Genomic DNA, 12,915 nt, shown 5'->3' with positions numbered 1-12,915 from the left:
CAGCCTTGGAGGAGATTATGTTGAGAAATAAAAAAAAAAATTCTTAAAAACGTTGTTTTTCTTGGTCAGGCCGGAAACTTATCAATCCACCCTCGTAGAAGGGGAAGGATTATATACTTCAACGCCTACAAAGAATGTCATCTTCGTTTATTTTTTGGAAATTGTAGATGTTTCTCATTTTTGAATTCCAAATCCTCGCCATCTTCAACCAACGATGGGTGCGCTTGATTCAGGCATTTCATCGAAATTATTTATCAGGGTATGATTTTTTTTCTTAAACTCGTTAATTTATAATATCAGCCAATTTTTAGATCATTGTCATATTTGTATTTATTTGTGACATTTCAATGTGACATGGTATGATTTTTCTGAGCTTGAAAATTTATAATATCCGCCAATTTTTAGGATATAATAATATCTTGTGCTGTCTATATAATATTTCAATGTGTCAGGGTACAATTTTTATAACTCGTCCAATTATAATATCCGTTAATTTTTAGGATATAGTAATATCTGTATTGTGCTTTATTTTTAATATTTTAACGTCTTAATTAAGATTTGATCTGTTGTTGTATAAAACTTATACTGTGTCAAGGAAGTTTGTTGCGTAGTGTGATTGTTATCTGAATGAATCTCGTTTAATTGTGATTTATATAATGGTCCAAATATAAGCCAGATCTCTGTCGTTATATTTGATATTTTAAAACAGAATTGGGTTTGATCATTTGATTGAAACATTTTACTTATTAAAACAAGGCGGGAATCGCTCTTATCGGCCTCTTGCCAAAAATTCAGGCGGTATTGAGAATTTCAATTAGGCGCAAAAATTTAAACGAAAATTACCTTACAAGGAAAGGCAGTTTAAGGAACTTGTTCTTTTTTAGGACCTAAAAAGGTGCACCTTTCTTCCAATGACTTAAATGTCAAGATTTTTTGAAAAACTGAGATGCAAATTTTTGATGAATTTGATTTTTTTTCTATTATAAATGATGAAAACATAAGAAAAGGTATTGTCACATACTTATAAAAATTCTCTTATTATGATTAAAGGATGCACATCCTAAAGGTGAAATATTTTTGGGCCATACTTCTGAAGGCTACGGAGTGAAGACTGGTGTTCCAATTGGTGCAAAAGATCAAAAATTTTCATTTACTCTAGAAACTCCAGACAGATGCTATTTACTTTGCGCTCAGAATGAAGAGGATCGAATACAATGGATAAATGTATTTCAAGGCGTTATTGATAAACCACTTACTCCACAGGATGCTACTGGTTCGTATATTCACAAAATCAGAATGAAGTGCAAATTTGATGAAACCCCCTGATGTTATTTTCGCCCCATTTTTCGAGCCCTTCTTGCATCCGAGGTACTTGACGTTACAAATTTTTATTTTTTGAGTTTCTGTCAGAAAGTATATTCAGGGATTACAGTCCGCCCCCTGTTTTACCTGATCCCTTTTCCCTTTTAAGTTTAAAAATTCCCTCAAATAAACCTAAAATCGAGAATGGGGCATAAATAGCAAGCAGAGAGGCTATCTGAAAAAGTAGTCAAACACTTCCTAAGGGTCCTTTGTTAACCTTTTAGGTTAAAATTTAGCAATAGATTTTGAAATTTCAAAGTTAACAGCCTAAAACATACTAATTCGGAATCTACGGGTTTCGATTATTTCATATATCTTAACTTTTTTTTGAATGTTTAAGATTGGAATAAATATAACGTATATTGTAAATGAAATGAGAAACGCCAACACAGACAACATTTTTTAATTCAACTCTAAAATAGTATATAAGTTATAATTATAAAATATGTATAATAATAAAATTCATCAATTAAAAAAAAGTGTTAATAACTCAAAGAAAAATTTTAAAAGGGAGGCGGGTTCGTGCACCCAATAGAACCGCGGTACATGACATATATGGCCACATCTCATGTCCGTTAGATGGGTAGCCACTAGGGCGGAGTGAAAATGATGAAGTTAGTCGGAATAATTGTTTACACTTATAGGGAGTGGGGGCACATTTTTATGACCATATATGTAATAAAAAATATCCCCACCCCAATTAGTCTAAATAAAAAAAAACATGTTTGATCATTTTAAAAAAATTATGAAAAGGAGAAAATAATTTTTCTTTTTAATTTATAATGTTGTATTATTATCCACTAGCAAAAACTGTAAATCGACAAAATTCGCCATAATTTTTGAAGCAGTAGGGATATTTTTCGGAATTTTCAAAATAAAAAAGGAGAAAAGAAGATATTGTTTAAACATTTTGTTGTTACTTTTTTCGGGTGTCAACCCACACAGTTTGTGGCCAGGAGTTCGGGCTTTCAAGGAGGACAGGGTGATGTCATAAATCGACAATTTTGACTAGTGAGCGGCAACAGAGTTGAAAAAAATCTGTGGATTGCAGAAGGTGCTGCTGCATAGAGTGGTGTCAGTTACGGATGGACGAGCGGGACGTGGGGGGAGCGGGAGATGTTTAGCGGGAGTACTTACAGTGCTGGTAGTAAATTGGACGGCGAGGAAGTTTTCCACACGCTGCGACGGCCAACTCTACGTGGCCCGGTGTCGACCGGCGCCGGGCAGAGGGAAAAGCGGACCGAAGGAAGCGAGAGTGCGAGAGAGAGAGAGCGTCTAGTGAAAGTGAGGGCAAGTATCTCTTGAAGAGCATGAGAGACAGCCAAGAGAGTCCGAAGAAAAGCGCGGTAGCGACTCCGTTTAAGAAAAGCGTAAGGAGGCGTATTCCCCCCCCCCCCTAATAATGGAAGGGCAGTGGGAGAAGGAGGCTGTCGGGGTGTTAATGAGCGAGATCAGGGAATTGAAGGAAGGCTTGAGGGTGGCTATGGAGCAGATGGAAAATATGAGGGAGGACATAAGGGTCCGAGATAAGAAATGGGAGAATGAGGTAAACGAGCGAAAGGAGAAAGAAAGGTTAGAGAGGGAGGTGGTGTTGACATGAAAGGAAAAAGAAGTTAAAATGAAGCAGAGGGAAGAAAAGGTTATCGTGGGAAAGAAAAGGATGGGAAAAGGCTTGAGAAGGTGGAGGGCAGCTCGGAAATAGAAGAAAGTCACAGAGGACAGATTGAGAAGAAAGGTACTTTGGAGAGGGTAGAGAATATGATAGAAGAGAAAATAGGAGAGTGTAGGAATGAAAAGGAGGAGGGGGCAGATAGGGAAACGATAAAACCAAAGGAGTTAAGAATGGAAAGAAAAGAGAAGGCAGACAGGAGAAATAATATTGTGATAAGAGGATTGAAGATAACGAGTGGGGAAGAATGGGAGGATGTGGAAGCATTGCTACGGAATATGTGGTGGGTTAAAGGTACGTTGGGAAAAGTAGGTCTGGGAATGAGAAACGAGAACGAAGTGGCAGTTGTGGAATTGGAGAGTTGGGAAGAAATGTTGGTAGTAATACGAAAGAAACAATAGGATGACGGGTAAGATTTTCATCGATAAGAATTTTACTAGAAAGGAAAAGGATGAGCAGAAAATGGTGAACGACAGGACTAGGAGTGAAGGGAGGGTGGCGAAGATTGGGTATCGGAAAATGGAAGAAAAAAAAGTTGCTATGGGATGCGCAAATAGAAGTGTTGAAGGAAGTGCAACGGAATTTGTGTTGTAGGAAGTAGGGTCGGGGGTGGGGGGAGTAAAGCAGGTGGTAAAGGTGCTGTACTGGATTTTCGCAGAGGTAAAGGAGAAACTTGAGGATTTCGGAATGTATATGCAGGAATTTGATGTAGTACTGGTAGAGACGTGGGTAGAGAAAAAGGTATGGGATAGATAGAATTTAAAAAAGGGAAGAAGACTTGTTAGGAGAGAGAAAGGAGGATATCGTGGTACTGGGAGGCGACTTGAATGTGAGAATTGGTGGGAAAGAGGCATTTACAGGGAATGGGAGAGATTCGAAAGGAAATCGAAGGATAAGAAAATAAATAAGGTGGAGTATATTCTAAGAGACTGGATGGAGGATTGAGGCTGGGCGGTGGCGAATGTTATGATAACAAGGGACGAAGAGAGATAATATACATATGTAAGTAAAGGACGGTCATCGGTGATGGACTATAGTAAGGTCGTAAGGTCTTGGTGGCATAGGGAATGGAAAAATATGAAAAAAGAAGTTGAAAAGGAACTACAGAAGTGAAGAGGGAACTGCGAAAAGGGAGAAGTAAGTAAAAATGAGACGCGTGGCAGTTTAGTACACATGAAGTTAGGAAGAGGCTGAAGGAGTTAGTGAAAAAAGTATGGTGGAGTGAGGGATTCCCAGGAGGGAATAGACAACATGCACGTTCTGCAGCATGTGTTGGATAGAGAATTAGCAAAAAAGGATTACATAGTGTATGCGTTTTTTGTGGACCTTAAAGAAGCGTTTCCTTAGGTGGATAGGAGGAGGTTGTGGGAAGCGATAGAGGAGAGGAGATGAAGGAAGGAAGAGAAGATGGAAGAGGAGATGAAGGAAAGGGTGTGGAAGGGCAGGGCGGTGCATAAGGAGGAAGAGTTTGTGTACTTGGGCTATCTGTTTCGGAGAAATGGGTGATTGGGAAGGAGGAAGAGAGGAAAAACAGGTTCAGGGATTGTAACGGGAGTTCAAAAGTGAAATGAGAAAAATTTTTAAAAGAGGGGGGAAGTAGGCTAGTTAGGGAATGTTGGTGTGAGAAGAACAGGACGGGGTGTGAGAGCATGGAGTTTGAACCAGAAAATGTGTCAGATAATTGTGATTATTGTAATTAGTAGATAAGTATTAGGTATTAGCCGCGGAGGCAGATGTTGGCAATACGAGCCAAAGCGAGAAAGGAGGAATATATGTACGAGGCGAGGGCAAGCGAGGCATGCAAGGCTATAAGAGAGAGCGATCTCAGAGATAAGATGTTAATTTCTAAGAGTTAGTGTTAAGAAATTTCTGTAAAAAATTGGAAGTGTAAGCAAGACCATTTTTTTAAGGTCAGCAGGTAAAAAATAGACATTTATCTATCTACTAGCGAGTTACATGTCCGGTAAACTTTTGATTTATTACAATATTTTCAATATGTGTAGAAAGATGCATATAGACGAGAGTTAGCGCATAATAACACTTCAAAAAAAAGTATTGCAATTTTATCGTGGTAAGCGATATTCCAAACTTTTTAATAGTGTAATTTTGTTGCATACTCTCATTGCTGCATTCTGCATCCTCTTTTTAGTAACTGCAAAAGTTATTTTTCAAATTTATATATATATATATATATATATAAATCATATGTTTACAGTTGCAGCACGACTTGTGCGGAAACGTACTGCAAGTGGTACAATGAATATATTTTCTTCAACGAGGTAGGACTGGATCCATCTTAGGCAACAATCTCTTTCATTGACTTCGAATAATTAAATGAGGCCATTGACGCTGAACGTGGGAACAATAACCAGACACTTTTATCTTAATATTTCCTCTGTAAATCTGTACATAACATAAGTAGAAACTAAAAACTGGACAACGATGTACAATTTCATCTACCCTGCTGTTGATAATCCTTCCACGATGCATAATGAAGTTACATTGTTATGTGCATGACATTTGTTATAACATTATCCGTAAAGCGGGGAACTAGTTTTTCGATTGTCTTTCACGAGACCCTACGTTGTGAAAAAAGGTCTAATAAGTAATTGCAATAAACAATAGGCCTTTTTGTTCTTTGAAACATTCTTTACAATTTGAACTCATTACAGTTTGTTAAAAATAGTTTGTATATTTGCGAATTAAAAATTTGGGTGAAATACTTTATTTCGAAGAAAATTAAAAGAGAAATACACATATGGGTTTGAATAGTATAGTAAATTTTTCTGAAAAACTAAAAGAATTTTCTCAAAAAGGCAATCCTTAGATTTTGTCTGGATTTTCTCTTAGGTTGAGACGGCGTGTGCACGCCACTCATGCTCACACGTACATACTACTTGTATGGTCCCAAGCCCGGAGAGCTTAACTAGCGAGGAAATCATGGTATCCCACTCCGGATCCCCTGAACCCACCGGGTGCTATGTCCACGCCCTTCCAGATGAAAGGCGTTAATATGTCGTCTAAGACTGATTTTGACGAACAATCCAGGAAAACTTGCATAAGGCCCCGGCGACTGGAAAAAACGGGCTCAACTGTGCTCGGATAAGATCTCTCGAATCCGATATCCAGCCAATGGATTGATGTAGTGGCCACTTATTTCGATACCCCTCTAAAACCTGATAATAGATCAAAGACAGAATCAGAGCAAAAACCTACTCGTACGGAAGTTCCTAACATCCACCATCAATGGAAAGAACCACTGACGTACCGACGTGATAATTATGCGCACTTTATATCCGAAGACTGTGAACCTACAAACCCAATAGCCAGGCTTCTAATCGCTACCGTACATCTTGACCTACAAGATCTTCAGGAAAGCAAACCCGAAAATGGGCATGTCCCAGTTACACCCTATGGTCGACGCAAAGTTTACTCATCGTAGTTCAAAGAAATCATAACTACGAGGTTGTCTGGGGCAATGCGATTCGAGGACTACGTGGCCTTTTCTTAGCCCTGAAACGGGACAAGCAAACCACTGGTCGCATGGCTAATTCGGGTGATTTATTGGGTTCGCTCCCTCAAAACAAAATGGCGAAAACTCTATCGAAGATATTCCGGGGTGGCGATATCGTCACCACGCTTTGCCACGGAAGGATATAGGTCCCACCTAACGAACAACGAGCCCAAATCATTTCCGAATATCATTGGAGCTTAATAGTTGCCCATAAGGGCATAACAAAGACCTATCGCCGAATAAGGTAACTCTACACGTGGCCAGGACTTCGCAACGATATAACGCAACACGTCCGAAGGTGCAAAAACTGCCTCGAATAGAAACTAGTACGTGCGCGAACCCGAGAACCCCATGGTGATTACCGACACTCCCGCAGAATCTTTTGTCAAGCTATCCTTGGATACCGTTGGAAAACTCCCAACCAACCCAAGAGACAATCGCCATATCTTGACAATGCAGGAAAATTTCACTAAGTACTGCATTGCCGTTCCTATTCCCGACTTGAAAACCATCACCGTAGCTCGTGCGTTAGCACATTCACCGTGTTTGCGTATAATACTTTTGTGCACGAGGCTATCAACTTTACGTCTAACGAACTGGTTTTCGGACGATTGGCTTAAGTACTAAGTTCATTCCCTCAAGGCGAAGAGCTGGAAACTTACGGGTTCTATCTCCATGACTTGATCACAAGAGTGACGGAGATACAAAAATTAGCAGGTCAAAATCTGGTCAAAGCTAATCTACGATCCAAAGATTACTACTGTAAAAAGACTTGACCATTGAGTGGCAGGCTAGGAGATCTAGTTTATGTGGCTAAGGATGCCTGAGATGGAACCTTACATCATCGTAGGCTTCACAGAAAGTAATAACGTGACTCTCGAATACGAAGATGGGAAGCGTTTTTCTGAGCATGCGGATAAATTTCTTATAACCAATTGTTAGGGAAGAAAGAACGTTAATGACAGCATGGAACGAAAAATGCTGAAGTCGGACATGCACCTCGCGGGGCTACAAGGTATGCAATAATTGGCAATAAATCCGGATTCTGGGGACGCACGTCCGACTTGACCGGTATTTTGTATAAAGTCTAATGCTGATTTTTTCAATAGGTATTTTAGTTTGAATATTTAGCGAAATAGAGATACTAAAGGTGGCATTGCTGTTGATTTTATTTCCATTCAGCCAACCAAATTCAGAGGGGCTTACACACCGAATCACTCATCTGAAGTCTAGCACGGGGCTTTATTATGAGAAAATGGGGATAATTAGACAGATTACTGGAACTTACGCGGTGAAAGTTCAAGGCTCTCTGGTAACCTACGAGCAGCTATTTCATAGTCTCAGATCTCTGTCCACCAGGATTTGGCATTCCGTGTTTACAAACAATCTCCGACTATGGTTTAGACGCCATGATAGCGGTTGCAGAAGGATTAAGAAAGATCATCAGGCATACGAATGAAATGAGGCGAAGAACCGAAAAACTAGCTGTTAAAAATTATCAGCTGGGCTAAGGAGCCAAAGAGCCACCCCGATACTAGGAGCATTGGGCGGCATTATTGGGCCTGTAACCAGGTTATTGACATACGATGACAGGAGAAACAACTTTCTCATAATACAATAAAATTGATTGGCATTCAACGTGACGTTACCAAATTAAAGAATGTCGAAAATCTAAAGACCATCAACCAGATCTTGACTTTCCCGTCCCAGGAACGCTGGTGGATCTGGAGGAATTGGCGAGCGTTTCCAAGGTTACGGCTATCTACAAGGAACAAACCCTCACGGTCCTACTGGATATGCCATTATTGGAATCCGTCAGGTACATGGTGTACCAATTACACTCGGCATCATTACCCCAACCACTCTTGAAAAATAGCTCGGGAAGAGCATACATTCGTTCCAATTTCTCCAACGTGTCCGTTGGGGAATCCCAAGGAACGTATATTTTAAGGAAAACCCCTTAATCCAAAGTGTAAGCAACGGTACCGCAGGCTGCATGATACCAGGGAGTGGTGTCTTAATCGGTGCATTTGGAAAACCGGAAATCGGTGAGCCCATCAACACAGTGTCAATACGATCGATCGGTGTGATATTAATACTTTTGAGTAGACGGATTGCACCAACTGCTCCGAAACCGTGCCGCTCACCTCCGAAGAAGGGGTTATATAAGTATCCTATAGAAGAAGAGCGATGTTTTTGGATAAGGAGGATTTTCCGAGACCCTTCATTTACTTTCGACCATCTGCACAAACCAGTGAACAATGATACATTTTAAGTAGAAGTTTACCAAAAGAGATGTGCAGTACTCTCAAATATCTAGGGAGGAATACCTACCTATCGCTTCTAAAGAGGTGAAAAAAGTATTAATAGGCATGAAGAAATATCCTGCTATTGGAACAGATCGTGTCAAGAGCTTTTGGTGTAAAAAGTTTTCTTTAACCCATCAGCATCTGACCCGCATTTTCACCTCATATCTAAAGTCAGAAAAACCTATTCCCAAGTGGTCGGTGGGAGGAAATATTCAAGGTTCATTCGCACATATTGAAGTGCAAAGAATGGTGCATAGATTGGTGCTGAGATTGATGCCACTTTGGAAAACCAGATTTACTATCTCAACTGGGAATCCGAACTGCTTACCGTCTTGGTAGCGCGCAATTCATTTGAAGTGGTTTCATAGGCGAAGGACGAACTTGAGTCGATCGACAGCGGTCACAAAACTTATGTACATAAACAAAGTCATTCCACGAATTTACAGGTCACGCCATAAAGGTGGTCGCGGAATACTGAATCTCGAATGTCTTCACTCCATGTTCATTCTGCGTATAGCACATATAGTCGGAAAAGGGCGAAACCTTTTTTTTTAAATGATAAGGAAGCGCGAAGAAGTTAACGAAAGAGCGTTTCTCTACTAATAAATGGAGAATGCTGCTGAAAAACTTGGCCTTGAGTTACAAAACAAGGGTAAGAAACATGCATCAAACATTATTTATCTCGAGTACTCACTCTTGCAGGCACTGATAAGAAAGTATAGGAGAAAAACTTCCGTGAACAGATTCTCGACAAGAGATTACACGGTGTTCTTCACAGGAACGTGAAGGATTAGTTGATGTCGTATGCGCTAACGTTTGATTTCCTGAAGTCATCCGGATCGTAGTTGGACCTGGAGGTTTCATTTTAGTGTATCAAGTTGGTATCATTTTCACTTAAACATACCATCTCTGTCACACTTACACTCTCAGTCCTGATGCCGCTCCGCCAAAAGCTCAGAGGTAAATAGATTCAATCGAAAATGAGAAGTGGCTAAAATACTTTAACTTTACACTCTCGCGAATAGATTCTGTCGCGCACTTGAGGCCTGACATAATTCTTTTTTACCTTAGGAAATGAACCATGTTCGTTATTATTTTTTCGGCACCCGTCGACAAGAACGGTATAGCCATGGATAATGAAAAGAGAAGGAGGTAAGACGTAAGGCATAAACCATATAAGAGAGTTGCAACGGTTATACCCAGAATGTTCTGTTCAGCTTGTCGCCCTGATCATCCGTGCTGTTGTAGGTGCCAAGCTTTCACTTCAACAGCCTGAAAAGCTTCCCTTCGTATTAATGGGTCGTACTGGGTACTTTGCAGACTGTAAACATCTATTTCATGCTCGTGAGACGTGGTTACAGTTGAAGCGTTGCTACGATTTCGCCGGGGTTGGGTCCAATTTTCTAGAATAGCACCCGCTCCTAGTGAGTTCCCGCGTTTTTTGTTATAAGAAACTTTAATAATATATAGATATGATAACAGCCATCTTTTTTGCTGTTACGGTGTTATCCGCGACCTTGCCTTGCTGAATGCTGATCAAAATGCAAGAATCTTGAGAATGTATAAAGAACAGAAAAATTGACTATCAGAAACAGACTTTATTCGAACGTGATTTAGTTGCTGGAATGTTCTTTAAAAGAAAAGAAAGAATTTTTTGTGTCATCCGTTCTTATGCAAATGCAACTTTAATTTTGAAAATAAATAAAAGTGTCAATAAATATGACCGATAATTTTTGATAAATTGAAATTGCAGGCGTATAAACTGTCTTTGTTAATAAAAGTCAAAATAATGTCAGAAGTTAAAAAATTTTGTTTATCACCTCATGTCTAAAAGGGTCGGAGGTTAAAATGCTTTTAGTTCTACATTTAAAAAAATAGCTGACAGGCTAAGGAGGAGACGTTTCCAGGCCTGAAAAGAGAGGATGCAGCGAGTGCATCTGTAATATTCTGTTGCGCATGCGTGAAGCAGATTCTTATCATTGGTGAAGAACAGGGAATTAAGGGAATGGCTATTTATTATCTTATATCTATCAATGATGAGCTCTGATTAACGCACGTGGAGTAGTGGGGATCTTAGATTGCTAGTTGAAAGCACTGATTCCGACTAACTAACTGTATACTACTACTCCCTTTACTAATTCCTTCGCCATTACTAACCCTTTAATGTTGAACTTTCTCAAATTACTTCTTCTCGTTACATCTACACGGATTACATCATTCAACCAAACATCTACAGTCATTCGTCCTGCAACTACATTACCAAACCTTCTAATAGACATTTGATTTAAAAAATGCAAACTTTTTTAACCAGTTATTTTTGTTTAACACTTCTGGTTTTACGCAGCAACAATTTTTTTTCAGTTTTCTTATTTTGTTGAGTTTCTCTTCTTTTTATGTTTCTGTCGTGGGTTGAAAATAACTCAGTATATGAGACCGTTCGCCCGAAAAATCCATTTTTAGTTTTTTTTTTAAACTAATATAAAGCTTTTGAGTTGCACTTATATTTGAATAAAGCAGAAGATTTCTAAATTAACAACATTTTTTGTTAGTAGTGGTACGTAGAAAGGATGCTTTGCGTAGGCGCCTCCCCACTACTTATATGTCTGCTTGCGGGCTCGAATACGTTCGGCCGTCCTCTAAAATTCTAATCCCGGGCGTTAGCTTCTTTTTATTGCCGGACGGGCACGTACGTTTAGTTGTTATTTAGAATATTCAATTTTACTTGAGGACTATAATTTTTTTAATGCAGTAGAGTTTTGTCTACATTAAAGTACTATTAGACCTATGTTAGCGGGGATTGGTTGGAACTTTTTGAGGCCGGAAATGTACGGAATTTTTTTCTGACACGGGAATTCCCTTGTTTCATTGTATAAGTTAACTCTGTATACAGCAATAATTTAATTTCCCATGCTTTTAGCTGCCTTTGCGTTCATGAACCAACCATAATTCGATGTTAAGAATTAATCTTCCGATCTATTTTGACGTTTTATTAAAATGTTGAATGGTGATCCACTGATCTATCTTATTCTACGATACATAACGTAGGCGTCCTTGATTGCTACACAATATTAACAGGATCGTGTTTAATAAAGTAAGTCCATTTATATAAATCTGCGGTCAGACTTTTTGAAGAGATTATTTTACATGGCACGAAAGAGAAATCAATCAAAATAATGACTTTCGAATCAATGAATTGGGTCCGTAATGAGAAAATTTGAGCTCAAGGTATTTACATACCATTTTTTGAGAGATCCTTTTCAGTTTCTCTATTCAATTATTTATCTATTACAGGCCAACGTGATTTCATAACTAAAAGCAAAATTATTCTTATGTACTGATCTATTATTAAATGGAAGTTACATTTATCAAAATGATGTTCACAATCCTAAGTATAAATTTCGTTCTTTTTTGTGTAGTGAGACATTTCAACCAATAGAGCTGTGTGCGCATCGCCGCCAAATAAAGAGATACGGCCAAGGGTACCCATCTCAAAATAACGCCTTGACTTTGCTTTATACACAGAGAAAACTTTGACTTATTCACATTCGCAATCTTTACACTATAATTTTTAAGATTGTACTTAACATAATAATTTTTTAAAAACGGTGAATGAAAGATAAATCATTTAGGTTTCTTCTAATATAAATATAATAATGATTTATGAATCTTAAATGGTTGTAATGGTGTAAAGTTTGGGCGCTTTGTAAGTTGAAGAAGAAACTTCACGCGTTTTTTCTTCATCCTATGATATAGAAAGAAGTATGGCGAATTTTGAGGTTTCTCTTATGAGCGTTTCTAGATGCTTCTATCTTACTTTATTGGTTACGCGTAACAGTAATTTTAATTCCATAATACTGCACAGTGTTAATTGTCAATTAGAACTGATACTTAATTAAAAATTAATTTTTGTACATTTCACGATTAATTAAAATATAACTTACATTGGATAATAATAACATGCCATTTTCATTCTAAACGTGAAAGTAAAATAATAGATAATTAACAAAAATAACCTATTTGGATTTTATCAAAGTAATTCTCCATTGAGAGAAAAGTTTAAC

The 12,915-nt window shown here is 38.5% G+C and overlaps 1 protein-coding gene across 5 annotated transcripts in view; it reads left to right on the top strand.

The window, feature by feature from the left end:
- The window catches only part of LOC117176945 (arf-GAP with dual PH domain-containing protein 1-like), a 153,632-nt gene that overhangs the window by 102,318 nt on the left and 38,399 nt on the right, over nt 1-12,915 (top strand). For 3 of the 5 annotated variants that reach the window (XR_004467643.1, XR_004467642.1, XR_004467641.1), the window contains exon 5: nt 1,051-1,273. Coding sequence is in view for 1 of the 5 variants with exons in the window: in XM_033367351.1 (XP_033223242.1) it covers nt 1,051-1,273; nt 5,247-5,314 (291 nt within the window). In the remaining 4 variants the exon portion in view is untranslated. Of the gene's footprint in view, nt 1-1,050; nt 1,274-5,246; nt 5,702-12,915 lie in introns of those variants that run through there. The other 2 variants (XM_033367351.1, XM_033367352.1) reach the window with 2 other exon arrangements.

Source organism: Belonocnema kinseyi, chromosome 7, assembly GCF_010883055.1.
Source record: "Belonocnema kinseyi isolate 2016_QV_RU_SX_M_011 chromosome 7, B_treatae_v1, whole genome shotgun sequence".
Classification (NCBI taxonomy): domain Eukaryota; kingdom Metazoa; phylum Arthropoda; class Insecta; order Hymenoptera; family Cynipidae; genus Belonocnema; species Belonocnema kinseyi.
This window is presented reverse-complemented; position numbering and strand designations above follow the sequence as displayed.